Raw genomic sequence first — 14,585 nt, forward strand, 5'->3', positions numbered from 1 at the left:
TTTGACTGTACAGTAGCTTTGTGGGTGAGTGTTTGGCACTTGTCTGACTGACTCTTCATTCTTTCCCAAAAGTGTCTCATTCTTGTAGTAATATAAAACCAATAGCAGTGGTAACCAAATAAATGAACATGCATCACAGGGTGAGGGGAATGAGGTGATGTGTACTGCTGTGTACAAGTATGTGGGCACACAAGGCATCCCTCCTTTCTCATGCTGACTTGGACCCCACCCTTAGTGATGAGATGCACTTTGATAATTTGTAGGCCTGCTACAGAAAATCCAAGGGCCCTAAGCTCATACCATGTGAAAATTCTTGCCTTTATTCTTAGATGTGTAGAATCCCACAACAGTCCAGATAGGACTGACTACAAAACCATTTTCATCATCCTGCAACTGCTATGTGTGCAATTAAACCTTTTTGTCAGAGGCTCTGTGGTCAAGGCACAGTTTCATGAGCCATGGCAGCAGAACGTAAGGAAGGAGAGGAGGCATGCTCTCATCCCCTAACAGTAGGCCCAGGCCCATTGATTATGGGGTGGGGGAAGGTAACCACAAGCTTTCAGCACCCTGCCATCATGCACTTTTCCAGTACATCCCAGGTTGGTGTTTATGACCCTGCCTCTATGGCTGACCAAGCTCTGCACAGCACTGTTGTAGTAATCCTTTGGGTTGATATGCACTTGATCCTTATGGTTAGCACTCCATTCTCTGCAAGCCAGCTATTTACACCTACAACCCGGGGGTAAAGCACAGTATTAATTGCCTCAAATCTCCATAATCCCCACAGTTTACCTAGGTACCTGTAAGAGGCTGGGCTGGGGCATTTTTAGATGGCAACAGCACCTGCTTCTGGAACAGCATTACCTCCCTCATTTCACTGCTCCATGAAAGTCTATTTCCTCCGGGGGGACTTCTGGCCTCAGTGCTGGTCATCCCATCATGGTATGCTAGTTGTCCTGCACCAGAAGTGTTGATCTACATGGGGAGAATCTGCACAAGCTGCAGCAATTGAGGGGACTCTGAGGCCTGACCCTGAACTGTCATCCACAATCTTGTAGACCATCAATCCCACTGCATAAGCAGCGACAGCTTCTCCAAGGGTGCTGGATCCATGACTTGGCCCCAGCTAGAATGAACAGGTGAGAAACATGTAGAACAGGCAGTTCCTCAGAAGTGTTGGTGGCTAAAACCACTTCCATAATAAACCAAGTCCTAGAGCAGCTTCAGTTAATGAGATAATCTTGGATATACCCCAAAAACCTAGAGCCTACTCTGTGTAACTGTTTCACCAGTGTGGCTGCATGTACAATTAGGTATGGGTCATGTAGTGCTGCACCATAGATGCTGGAAGAAGAGCTTAGCTAGTACATACTGTAATATGGATGTGATGGTGCACCCCATAAGGCTTTATAGAAATATTCCAGTTATCAGATATGTTACATAAAACATGCTTATGAATGTATCTATGTAAAGGTTATGCTCTACTGACTCTATTCCTCCCATTTGTGTTTACATGTATCATTTTTGTGTTTGAAGTTATGAATATTGGCTGTGTACCTGCTTGATTTCTAAGTAGCCTTAATAAAGCATTTAGTCAGCTTCTTGAGAAAGGACTGTGCAAATTAAGTGCCCACTCAAAGAACAATGAATCTTGGAAGGCTCCAATCCACATAAGAAGTCTATCTAAGGATGTTCAGAGTAGGATGTAAACAATGGCTGCTGCCTGTAAAAACCTAGTCATGCATGGAGACGTGACTTGTCCACGTGACTCCAAAACTCCATCTTGGAGCAGGACTTTGCATAGAAGAGAGGAGGGGGTCTCCAGCCACAAGATAAAGTCTATTTAACCCCCTGGAAAACCCCTCTATTTTGTCTTCAGCTGGCTCAAGAGACAGCCCCTCCACCTCCAAGGATACCTGAAAAAAACTGGAACAAAGGACAGTAACTACAGGGAGTGTGAGTGACTGCTGGACACAGACTAGAAGGAGACTAGTCTGTAAAAGAAAGCTTACTGGAACACCACAGAGGATGAGATTTTGTCTGTATTCAGTTTTCTTACTGTATTAGACTCAGACTTGCATGTTTTATTTTATTTTACTTGGGAATCCACTTTGTTCTCTCTGTTACTACTTGGAACCACTTAAATCCTACTTTCTGTATTTAATAAAATCACTTTTTACTTATTAATTAACCCAGAGTATGTATTAATACCTGAGGGGACAAACAGCTGTGCATAGCTCTCTATCAGTGTTATAGAGGGCAAACAATTTATGAGTTTACCCTGTATTAAGCTTTGTACACAGTAAAACTGATTTAGTTAGTGTTTGGACCCCACTGGGAGTTGAGCATCTGAGTGTTAAAGACAGGAACACTTAAGTCTGCAGCTTTAGGGCATGTGGTTCAGACCCTGGGTCTGTGTTGGAGGAGACTGGTCTATCTGGCTCAGCAAGACAAGGTGCTGGAGTCCTGAGCTGGCAGGGAAAGCAGGGGCAGTAGTAGTCTTGGCACATCAGTTGGCAGCCCCAAGGGGGTTTCTGTGATCCAACCTGTCACAATGGACATATCCTCAGAGGCAAGAAAGACAGACAACCATAATGTGTATTTCTCTTCATCCAACTACCAAACACATGCTCTTGTTCATTTTGAGTGCCTCCTTCCACTCTAATCCATCCCCACAGGGAAAAAATACAGCCTTATGCCAGACGGAAACAAGCCATTAAAACCCTCAAAAGTCTGAAGCTATGCTCCTGGCTGCATCCCTGCTCTCACTCAAGAGTGATCGTATTATTTCTTAGAAGTTCAGTATATTTAGCTTCATTTGTTAAAAACAGAATGAAGAGCATGAAAGGTCAAGGAAACAGTGAAACAAGTAGGTGCAGATTACACTGGTTTGATTGCACTGATGAAAGAATTCAAAAACTTTATTGACCTATAACCTGATTAGAATATGCCAGATGAGAACCAATATTGTACAGAAAGTTGTACAGAATTTTTACATAGAAAACTTTACATATCTGTACCATATACATTTTGTCCATCTGAAAAAATTTTCTACATCCACTGTAATACAGAATGCTTGACAATCTTGTCTTTAACCATCAGGGCACAATTCACAGTATGAATACATTTCCAATAAATTTAATCATCCCCAAACCATGCCAGATTTGTTACTTTAATATATTCAACATTAAATTCTGTACATAGAGTGAAATCTACATCAAACAAACAAAAAGAAGTGACAGGAGACACAACCTAGACTGTTTGCAGTGATTCAAGTTCCAGTCCTTGAAGGATCATCATATTTCAATGGCTCTTTATATTTAAAAGCCCTAAAACAAGTATATTACAGGTAGTTATGTCAGTCATGAGATTTTCTACCTCTGTTCTTGACAAAATTCAGCAACACTAACTTTTGGGCTACAACAAAACAAAAATCATAACTCAAAAAAATAAACCCAAACTTCTAGTGCATTTGGTAAACCATAAAATGTTATGGGTTTTTAGCAAATCAATAAGAAAATACAGAAACAAAACAATGCAGGAAGAACTGTATAGGGTTTAATAATTTATATTACAGACCTGCATCTCTGTACATTTTTCACAGAAGGATGATTAGCAATATCTCAGACCGCCTGAGTGTGCAAAAAATTTTAAGAGTAAGAGTATCAGACATAGTTGCTAAATACCTTTTACCATGAACAATAATTTTCCATTCTTTTTTCCACTATAAAACTTTTTATCCTTCAAAATCCAGCTCTCCTGAGTTGTACTTCTGGCAGAAGTTCAAACCTTTACATATATAGTTCTTTGGGTACGTTTTAATTTCACACCCGCCATAAACATCTGTTGCTATACTGCTGTCTAGGACAGTAAAGGATATCGTAGCCCATGCTGACAACAGGACCGTACTAAAAACTGGCTCTATGCTCAACATGAGCCAGGAAAGAGAACCAATAGAGATAATCCATCAGAAAACTGAAAGGAACTGGAGTGTTGCAAGCCTGAATTACAGCTGTAAGTATCTGTACCATTAACCCTTAGATACACGTTGCCATACAAAGAAACCGTTTTTATGGCTATCCAGACAGAAAGCCTCAGCTACCAGGTCCTTTTAAATAGCCAAGGGATGTAAATTGCGTAACAAAGCAATATTCCGTCAGCGCTTGCTACTGCTTGTTTGTTCCAGGCTCCTGTTCTAGTGGTTGGGATATGTGAAAAACTACACCAATCCGCAGGAAAAACCTTCGCAGAACAGCTCGAAGTTCAGGAATTAGGTCAAACTGCATAATTTCACACAAGAGAGGGTAGTAGAATGAAGCATGAGCTTTGAACTGAGGGGGAAAAAAATAAAGTTTTTCTATTATACATGAACCTTCACAAGCCTGTTCTTTAGAGTGTAGGATTTCAAATACTATGCATCGAGGTGAGACACAAACATGAATGGAGTTCAGCTACAAACAATTTTATAATCAGGCTGCTGGATGAAGGCGCATTGTATGTGATGTATTTTGAGGTATCCTGCAGTGCCTATATCCTGTATCTACATACTTTGTTAAACTATTGCTCATTCTCAGAAAAAAGGGGTTTTTCCTTTTCCACATAATATTTGTGCACCTTGTCAGCTTACATCTGCAGCATGGCATCAAAATTTTACTAAACCCAGGAAAGTTTAATGGGGGCCATGGAGGTCTCAGATGAAAGTACAATAATTACTTGCTGTACAATTGCTGAAACATTCTAATTTGTCCAGAAGATTCATTCCAAAATTCATTATTTTACATAGCATAGGAGTATACAGGGACTGGGTTTTATGGGAAGAATTAGGAAAAGAACATATTTATTAACCACTAATCCTTCCCTCATAGTAGCTGTTTGTGGGAAGCAACTTTTAAAGACAGCCCTCAAGGCAGACGTATCATGTCTACATGTTATTTTAATCACAGTATGCTTGTCCTGCCTGCCATCCACATCCTCCTCTCTAGTGTGTGTCATCATCCCTCATGTACTGTCTCAAATCAGACAGCAAGTTCCTTAGGGCAGGACATTTTCTCAATTGTCCGCAAAGCAGCAGGAACATTTTAAAGGTCTATAACTACAAAGCCAATATATCGTCTTAGTACTTTTTTGGCTTCATGTTTTCAAAGTTTTTTGAGCATACCAGTGTTCAGATAATAAAACTTGGAACCAGTTCTTATTTGCAGTACTGCTTATTTTATTTTAAAATATTTTTATGCAAATACTTACCCTTTCATCACTTATCTTGAGGACCTTAGTCAAGAATAAGAGTAGTAGATTAGTCCAGGCTTCCCGGTGACTTTCTGATGTAAGAGTAAGGAAGTAACTTAGAGCTTCACTGCAGACACTATAGAGAACATAAAATTACAGAAGGTAACAAAGTGTTTGAAAATACAATTGTAACCATAATCAATACTGAACAGGCCCCTGGCCAGAATAGCACCATTTTGGGAAAGGGAGTGTAAGCCTCATTAGCCAAAATAAATGAAAAGTGCCCTAAAAAATGTAAGTAGGGGAGAGAATCTCAAACCTCATCCCCGTTGTAGTTTTGCACAACTGGTACTTTTACCAGTCCTAGGACTGTAATATCAGGAATGTTGCCAATCAGGATTGAACTAGCCTGGCAAAGTGAGCTGCCTGCCCCAGCCAGTGCTATCATATTTTCTTCCGATATATTACACAAAACGGTAATAGCAGGCTCTAGAAAATGTTAAAAGCAGAAAGATACTTAATGTACTTCTGTATTTCATATGATTTCTGGATGTGATAACAGATTTATCAGTCTTTCAGAGTCACTGTATAATCTGTAAATCTGAGCGCTATCACCACTGTATTTAAGTCTTACATTGTTCAGTCACTTGAAAGGGTTTTGTAGACTAAAAATTTTCTTCTAACAAATATGAGAGTTCAGAAAATTAATAACTAATGCCCCCAAGAGGCACTGTGTCAGTAGGTTCCTGAGGCTCAGTGGCACCTGGGCCATTTCCTACAAGTGAGAGTATGTAGTGAATTCTCAAAGAAAAATGGTGTCTATTCTCAGATTCATGTGAAAAGTTGACCTCCTGTCCCCCTTAAACAACAGCAGCAAAAACTTTAGAAGCAAAGGACATTCCCTGCCCCATCCCCACATGGAACACACACCAGGGTTAAGGCTGACACCATCTATGTTCTGCCACTTTTGCAAGGTTTTATGGACAGGGCAAGGAGAGAGCGGAGAAGATCAGAAGAATTGCTCTCTTCTACCCCACATCAGGCATTTCAGCTGTAACTTTCATTGTACTATTTCCTTTTCAACATTATATAAACATTAACTGTACATATAGCAAGTTAGATAGAGCACATTAAAATATGTATTTAAACACGAACCACATTACTGTTACAGCTATTGCAATGATCTTACTTCAGTAGTCTTTGCTGGACTTCATCCCATGCACCAGTGCGGCTTTCATCCACATACATGCGGAAAAGAATGCGCAACCCACAGGCCAGGCTACTGGTCTCCTGTTTCAAAAGATTGGGCTTTGATTTGCCTTTAAAACCTGGAGAAATGTAAGGAATACACTTAAATTTGTTACTTTCATCTTGAGGTTTCCCTTTGTACTTTTATCTTTTCAAGATCTTGTTTGCCAGTAAGTGGCCACTACAAATTACCCATTTATTTAGATCTTGCAGCATAGGGTAGTGTTGTTGTTTGGGGTCTCTTGTGTACTACTGTAACCTGAGTGATGAGATTGGAGTCCAACTGAGTCCTTGGGGAACCGAGTAAAAGAGGAACCTCAACACTAATCAGACAAGACACATGGGAAACAGAGACAGAGAGAGGTGAAATGACTTGCCTAAGGTCACACAGGAGGTTAATGGTAAATCCAGGAATAGAACTCATATCCCAATCCAGTACCCTATTCACTGGACTACACTGTCTGAATCACGCAGCGATGGTTTAAAATACTAATTTTTATATAAAAAAAATTGCTAAAACACCAAGGTTTAGCAAGCTATTACCATGTGTGCTTATTAACTGCTCTCATAAGGCTCATTACAGCTCAACTGCAATTAAAGATCTATACTATATAAATGCATATTGTTATACATTCACACTACACACAGGATCCAACTGAGATGGCCATGTGAGTGCATGCTGACAACAGACACCAAACAACTAATTATGCATTCACAATACAGTGGGTGCACTATTGCTGAAAGTATTAATATATCTGGATTTGGTCCTAAAGAATATATGAATACACCATACTACAGGAAATTTCCACTTTCCACCAACAAAGAGTCCTAGACAAAGGCATTTATTTCACACACTTAAGTACATATATAAAACAAAGGCTGGAATTTTTCAAAGAAGCCTATTATGGGAGTTGGGTGCCTAACTCCTTTAGGCTCCTTTAAAAATCCCAGTGAAAAAAATTAACATTTAGTCCAGAGTTTAAGGCCAGAAAGGACCATGGGATCACCTAGTCTGACCTCCTGTATATCAGAGGCCACCAAACACTACCCAGCACCACATTACAGTGCTTTCTGTCTTCAAAGCATTTTACAAACATTAACCTATCCTTCAAATCACTGTAAGGTATTATCAGCCCCTTTTATTACACAGATAATTTAATAATAGAAAGTTAAATGAGTTGATGAAGACCAAGCAACAAGTTATTGGAAAACAACAGGAATAACTCTTAACTCTTAAGTTTCAGGCTTAAGACAATAGACCAGTGGTAGGCAACCTGCGGCCCACATGTGGCCCATCAGGTAATCTGATTGCGGGAGCCACTGGGAGCTCTGGGGGGCCGTGCCTGCGGACGGTCAACATCAGCAAAATGTCTTGCAGTCCACAATTAGATTACCCTGATGGGCCGTAGGTTGCCCACCACTGCACTAGACATTGCTAACCACAGGCACCAACTTTCCAAAGTGCCAGGGGGTGCTCGACCCACGGCTCTGACCCCACCCTGCCTCTTCCCATCCAGTTCTGTCCCCTCCCCCAAGCACACTGTGTCCTCGCTCCTCTACCCTCCCTCCCAACCTCCTGCATGCCGCAAAACAGTTGTTCGCAGCAGGCAGGAGGGGCAGGGAGAGGGAGGCGTTGATTTGTGGGCCTGCCGGTTGGCGGGAGACACTTGATGGCGGGGGGGAAGCTGATAGGGGCCATTTTTCTCCCATGGGTGCTCTAACCCCGGAGAACACGGAGTCGGCGCCTATGTTGCTAACTCAGTTAATGAATTAATGTTAGCTGTACGACCTAAGGACTGAACTCTGTACTTAAATAAAGTCCCTACCAAAAAGGATGTGTCTCTCAAATGTAACCTACCACTAAGCTGTGCATTTACTTTAGGACAGCTAAGTACATCCTCACAGAGTTTGGTTTAATGTTATAAACCAAAACTAAACTATCACACATTTTTATTTCATCTTTTTCCTTTTCTGAAAGGAAAGTTTCCTTTAAAGAAAAAGAAATGTCAGCTATTTAAGCAACCAATAAGAAAAGCATCTCCACTGAGCTCTATGACTAATATACCTATAGCTAGGGCTAATGCACTATGCTGGTGCACCCTAAGATGATATAGCAAGGCAATCAGCTCAAAACACCAACTGATTCGGTTCAAAGCAGTAACACTGTTTTCTCAAATATTTTTCTAAATGGAGGTGACCCACCTGCTTTCCAGAGAGCAGTTCTTTGTTCATTGTTTGCATTAAAAGCTTTAGCAAATCTGTGCGATTCCAGCAAACAGTCCAGCAGTTTGAAAAGCTGTTGCGATGTTAGAAAACGATACATTCCTTGATCTTGTGTGTCCACATGAACATCAAAGTCTACTGCATCTCTCTTTAAAAAACAGATTTAGAACAGTCAGACTCAGAACAGTACTGACGACTGATTGTTGGTCATGGCAGTCAAGCTTTGCGATATCAGTCATTAACAACTGATTATGCCAACTCAAGGGCAAAAGGCTGTTGAAATTTCATTGTTCTATAATTTCTCTTTTGAAGACAGACACTATGAATTACGCCCCTTACCTTATTTCTAGCCATACACATACTTAAACTTAGATCTGGATAGAACAATCAAACAAGTAACACCACATACGAGGTAAAGAAATTTCATCACACACTAGTAATATCTAAATTTAAGCCTCCACAAAGTGGTCTGTCTCTCTGGGGGAGGCTGAATTAATGTAACGTTTAACAGACACTTTGGTTGCTTTGTTGAAAATTATGTAATTGTTCTAAGAAACTATTAGTTGACTGAAGTTGCAAGAGCTTATGGAACTTAATCTACCAGTGAAAATCTTCCCAAAAGGCTAACACCAACCACTCAAACTTACCTGTGCTGCTGCTAGATTCTCTGCATCTTCTTTTTTGCTGGTTGCTGGGAAGAACACAATGTTGTCGATAGTCTGAATAAGCTCCAGTTGTACAACACATTTGATTAACAGAGCAGCAAACAACTTCTGTTCCGGAAATTCTTAAAAAAAACAAAAACAGCAAAATTACTTATTCTAGCAACTTTAACAGTTACTCAGGCAAAAAAAGTAAAGTACAATTTAAATCTGTAAGTTATTTTAGTGCAGACTTTAATGACAGACCTACACTTAAAAGAATGTAATTGCATGGATATTTAAAAACCAAGTCTGAAATGTAAAAATGAATCCACTGAATTATCACCACACAAAAAAGTTTGTCAATATATTTTTTAATTGGGAAGGTTTTTTTCCCCATCTTTTCCAACCTCTAAAATTGTTAAAGGGTTTTAGTTCAGTTTATAGGAGGCAGGTGTCCATCACCACAAAACTACCAACTAAGTTGTGACTCTTCTTGGCAGTATTAGCAGAATAGCCAGAACTCAACAGGCGAAGTGATTGTCCTTATAAAAATGGACCCTTTCAGAGTAGCATTATGATACATTTGCCTTCTCTATACTGGAAAATACTTGCAAGTTAAATAGGGTGATTAGTCACTAGTACGTCAAGCATCTACACATACATTTGCAACCAAGGTTCTAGAGGCTGCTTTGTAACATTTGCTAGCTCTCCTCTGGGCAGGAATGAAAATTTTTTGTTCTCAGCTAGTGTTAGCTTATAATGTTACATCCTCCACAAAAAATTAAATTCAAGGAAAGAAAGATTAAGTTACTAATTTATAATAATTTTATAAGGAGTCAAATACCGTGTTTAAGAAATCTTGCTTTAAGTTACAAATTAGATTTTTAAACACAGGGTGAAATCCTGGCCCCCTGGATGCCAATGGGAGTTTTCCCATTGACTTCCAAGGGGCAAAAATTTCACCCAAGGTATTTTTCTCCTTATAAAACTGTTCCATTTTTGCCTTCACCACAGAGAATTAAAAGTCATATATCCATTAAGTAATATCTTCAACATGGCATATCTCAATCTTTTTGTGCTGACAACCCCCTTTGGGCTTTATAAAAAACTGTGACCCCTTACCTTAAATATCATTACGTAAATTATGAATAATAAACTAATATTTCAAACTTATGCAAATATATAGAGAAGTGCTGTCAAGTCATTAAAAATTAATCATGATTAATTGCACTGTTCAACAATAGAATACCATCTATTTAAATATTGTGAATGTTTTCTACATTTTCAAATATATTATTTCAATTACAACACAGAATACAAAGTGTACAGTGCGGATTTTCTATTTATCTTTATTACAAATATTTGCAATGTAAAAAACAAAAAAATAGTATATTTCAATTCACCTAATATAAGTACTGTAGTGCAATTTGTTTATAATGACAGTTGAACTTACAACGTAGTATTATGTAAAAAAAACTGCATTCAAAAATAAAACAATGCAAAAGTTTAGAACTTATGAGTCCACTCTGTCCTATTTCAGCCAATTGTCAGACAAACAAGTATAGTTACAATTTGCAGGAGATAATGCTGCCTAAGTCTTGTTTACAATGTCACCTGAAAGTGAGAACATGCATTCACATGGCACTGCTGTAGCCAGCATCACAAGATATTTATGTGCCCTATGCGCTAAAGATTCATATGTCCCTTCAAGCTTCAGTCACCATTCCAGAGGACATATGTCCGTGCTGATGACGGGTTCTGTTTAATAATGATCCAAAGCAGACTGGACCAATGCATGTTCATTTTCATCATCTGAGTCAGATGCCACCAGCAGAAGGCTGATTTTCTTTTTTGGTGGTTCGGGTTCTATAGTTTCTGCTTTGGAGTGTTGTTCTTTTAAGACATCTGAAAGCATGCTCCACACCTCATCCTTCTCAGATTAGAAATCTCACATTGGTACCTTCTTTGTGTTTTGTCAAATCTGCTGTGAAAGTGTTCTTAAACACGTGCTGGGTCATCATCTGAGACTGCTATAACATGAAATATATGGCAGAATGTGAGTAAAACAGAACAGGAGACATACAATTCTCCCCTAAGGAGTTCAGTCACAAATTTAATTAATGCTTTTTTTTCTTTAGTGAGTATCATCAGCATGGAAGCACGTCCTCTGGAATGGTGGCTGAAGCATGAAGGGGCATATGAATGTTTAGCATATCCGGCACGTAAATACCTTGAAATGCTGGCTATAAAAGTGCCACGCGAACGCCAGTTCTTACTTTCAGATGACATTGTAAATAAGAAGCAGTCAGCAGTTATCTCCTGTAAATGTAAACAAACTTGTTTGTTTTAGCAATTGGCTGAACAAGAAGTAGGACTGAGTGGACTTGTAGGCTCTAAAGTTTTACATTGTTTTCTTGTTGAGTGCAGTTATGTAACAAAAAATAATCTACATTTGTAAGTTAGATTGCTACAGTACTTTTATGCGGTGAATTGGAAAATACTTTTCTTTTGTTTATTTTTACAGTGCAAATATTTTTAATAAAAATAATACAAAATGAGCACTGTACACTTTTCATTCTGTGTTGTAATAGAAATCAATATATTTCAAAATGTGGAAAAACAACCAAAAATATTTAATACATTTCAATTTGTATTCTATTGTTTAACTGTGCAATTAATCGCGATAAAGTTTTTTTAATTGCAGTTAATTTTTTTTATTTAATTGCATGAGTTACCTGTGATTAACTGACAGCCCTAATATAGAGTAATTTTTTATTGTTATTCTTTGCAGCTAGCAAATACCTATGTGCACTTTTCAGCGAGGTCTTCTTGTGCAATGGATAAAAAAAGGGCTCAAGCAAGTACTTTGCAGAATGAAGGAGTGAAGAAGGCAAAGTGCAGAAAATATGATTGCAGCTATTTAATGTACAGTTTTACAGCAATCAAAAAATAAACCTCTTTGTGTTGTGTACTGAAGTGCTAAGTGCTGAAAGCAGGAAACCTTTGAAATTAAGTCAGCATTTGGAAAGTAAACATCTACAGTTAAAGAACAAGCCTCCTGAGTTCTTTAAAGAGAAAATGGAACAGCTTGAATAGCCAGCAATCACTGATGCCAAATACAAGGAATATCAGTAAGAATGCTCTTGAAGCTTCTTATCTCACGTCACTTTGTATTGTCCAAACATGTAAGGAACATACAATAGCCGAGAATCTCACATTTCCTGTGGCATTAGACATTGTTACAAGCATGCTCCGCCATGAAGAGGCAAATAAACTTAAAGCTACTCCTTTATGAAATGATACAGTTTTGAGGCATGTTAATGAAATGGCTGATGACATTCAAGAGCAGCTGAAAGAAAAGTTAAAATGGAGCGAATTCCTAGCTGCTCAGTTTCATGAATCAACAGATGTTCCCGGATCAGCACAGTTCTTAGCTTTCCTTCGATACAATTCAGATGCTACCGTTGAGGAAAACATGCTCTTCTGTAAAGTGCTGCCTAGCCACATGACTGATGAATATCTATTTAACATTTTTGCTTAAGCTACCAAATTATTTTGAAATCGATTGGAAAAAATGTATTGTTATATGCAGCGATGCTACCAAAGCAATGACTAGCAAGAACAGCGGGCTTGCTGCAAGATTAAGAACAATTATGCTGCATGCAATTTGGACCCACTGCTTCTTACATCAGCAAGCACTTGTTGCAAAACGAATGCTTTCTGAGTTGCATTACTTGACGAGTCTGTAAAAGTTGTGATTTTCATAAAAAAGCCTATTTCTTTCAGCTCGCCTGTTTGTGATGAAATGGGTGCACTTCATAAAAGTCTTCTCTTGCACACTGAAGTGAGATAGCTCTTAGAGGGAAAAGTGTTAAGCAGACTTTCTGAATTGCGAGCTGAAGTATTTATGATCACACTGGATCAAGGGACTCCTTTTGCTAAATCGTTCTGGGATAATTCATGGTTTCTTCAATTGGCTTACTCAGACATCTTTGATCATCTCAATGAGTTAAACATGAGTTTTCAAGGACAGCACAAAACCATAATTGTGTTGGGAGACAAAGCAAGAGCCTTTGGAAAGAAGCTTGGAGCCTGGTCTACTCAGTTTCAGAGTGGAAACTTCGAGACATTTCCTATGAGTTACAAGTTCATTAAATCAATTGCTGATGACAAGAGTGTGGACATAAAACAATTAAAAAACATTATGATTGAACATATACTTGAACTTAAAAAGCAGCTCCAGGATTACTTCCCAGCCGATTATGAAGAACATGGTGAGAGGTGGATAATTAATCAGATCAACAAAAGAGAAGTCAAGTTTGCAGAACTTGAGGAAGCCTACAAGATAAACTGATCAAGTTTTCATCTGACAAAAAGCTTCAGTGTTCATTTCTTTCAGAAGATGTTTGCATGTTTTGAATGGCTTAGAAGCATGAATATCCTGAACTTGTAACTGAAACTTTGAAAGTTTTAATCCCATATACATCACCATACTTATGTACATGAGGATTCTCAATGGTTTCTTCAATTCAACCCAACATAAAAAATTAGCTGGTACAAAACAAGCACAAGTATCTCATTGAAGAACTTTGTAAGACTCTTAATTTGTAAAAAGTGAACTTATAGTTTGTTTCTGTGTAAAAATATACTTTGATCTGGCACACAAATGTTTTTTCATTCCTTTACTCGTGACCCTCCTAAACCCATTCTGAGACCCCTCCCAACCCCCTCCCCAGGCTGAGAAACACTTTAACAAACACAAAACCCTCTGTTACCAAGCATTCCTCTTTTTATTTAGAGAAAGAAAGACTTACTTGCTGTAGGTCTGGTTTTGCTGATCTCTTCACCTGCTGTGGACCCCGCAATGGGCTGAATCTGGTGTCTATCTGAAGATCTTGGCTGAACAGTATCATGAATATCTACAGATTTCTGTGATATTGTATCCTGAAAATAAAATAAACCCAACAGTTGGTACATCAAATAAACTGAACAGAAACTCACCAGCGGGTTAACTTTCAATACAATGTAACTGTAATTTACTGACAACCACCATTTCTGAGGAGTTTTCTATTTCATTATATTTTTTAAATAATCACAATAATATGCACTATAGGAGTTTTTCATATTAGAATTGGGAGAAAACCAATTCAAGTAATAAGGTTCACCAAGACAGGAACAGACAACTTCTCAAATACGTGCATATAGAGCAAAGTAATATAATCATATAACTAAGATAAAATATGT

The 14,585-nt window shown here is 38.6% G+C and overlaps 1 protein-coding gene across 6 annotated transcripts in view; it reads right to left on the minus strand.

Moving 5' to 3' along the window:
• Positions 1-2,889: 2,889 nt before the first annotated feature.
• ARFGEF1 (ARF guanine nucleotide exchange factor 1) overlaps positions 2,890-14,585 on the minus strand; it is a 195,764-nt gene continuing 184,068 nt past the window's right edge. For 4 of the 6 annotated variants that reach the window (XR_012655356.1, XM_032805003.2, XM_032805004.2 and 1 more), the window contains 6 exons: positions 14,156-14,285; positions 9,345-9,484; positions 8,677-8,845; positions 6,416-6,554; positions 5,245-5,362; positions 2,890-4,331 (listed from right to left, as the gene is read on the minus strand). Coding sequence is in view for 5 of the 6 variants with exons in the window: in XM_032805003.2 (XP_032660894.1) it covers positions 4,167-4,331; positions 5,245-5,362; positions 6,416-6,554; positions 8,677-8,845; positions 9,345-9,484; positions 14,156-14,285 (861 nt within the window). In the remaining variant the exon portion in view is untranslated. Of the gene's footprint in view, positions 4,332-5,244; positions 5,363-6,415; positions 6,555-8,676; positions 8,846-9,344; positions 9,485-11,968; positions 12,691-14,155; positions 14,286-14,585 lie in introns of those variants that run through there. The other 2 variants (XM_032805007.2, XM_032805006.2) reach the window with 2 other exon arrangements.

This window comes from Chelonoidis abingdonii, chromosome 2, assembly GCF_003597395.2.
Source record: "Chelonoidis abingdonii isolate Lonesome George chromosome 2, CheloAbing_2.0, whole genome shotgun sequence".
In the NCBI taxonomy this organism is placed as follows: domain Eukaryota; kingdom Metazoa; phylum Chordata; order Testudines; family Testudinidae; genus Chelonoidis; species Chelonoidis abingdonii.